The 326-nt window shown below is 78.8% G+C and overlaps 1 protein-coding gene across 1 annotated transcript in view; it reads left to right on the top strand.

Moving 5' to 3' along the window:
• The first annotated feature begins 152 nt into the window (after positions 1-152).
• Positions 153-326, top strand: part of DAPL1 (death associated protein-like 1) — a 10,004-nt gene continuing 9,830 nt past the window's right edge. Inside the window, exon 1 of the mRNA XM_010563040.1 lies at positions 153-201. Coding sequence (XP_010561342.1) covers positions 153-201 — 49 coding nt within the window. The remainder of the gene's footprint in view (positions 202-326) is intronic.

Genomic DNA, 326 nt, shown 5'->3' with positions numbered 1-326 from the left:
GCCCCGCAGAAGCTGCTGCCGCCCTCACCCTCAGGTGCCGCCTCAGGCGCCGCCTCAGACACCGCCTCAGACGCCGCCGCGCCCACCCCCAGCCGCAGAAAGGCGCTGCTCTGCGGGCCGGTGCGCGTCCGCGGTGGCTGCCTGGCCCCGCCATGGCGCGGAGACGGCGCTTTTCGCCGCTGGGTGGGCGCCCTCCTGCAGGTAGGGGCTGGGGCTGCGCCGGGTTCCCTGCGCCGGGAAGACGGTGTGAGAGACGCTCCCCCTCCGCGGCCGCCGCGCTCCTCGGCGCGGGCGGGCGCCTCTCCTCGCCCCGGTCCGCGGCGGGC

Source organism: Haliaeetus leucocephalus, unplaced genomic scaffold (genome assembly GCF_000737465.1).
Source record: "Haliaeetus leucocephalus isolate CR32 unplaced genomic scaffold, Haliaeetus_leucocephalus-4.0 Scaffold163, whole genome shotgun sequence".
Lineage (NCBI taxonomy): Eukaryota > Metazoa > Chordata > Aves > Accipitriformes > Accipitridae > Haliaeetus > Haliaeetus leucocephalus.
Note: the sequence above shows the minus strand (reverse complement) of the source record. Positions and strands in the feature narration are given on the sequence as shown.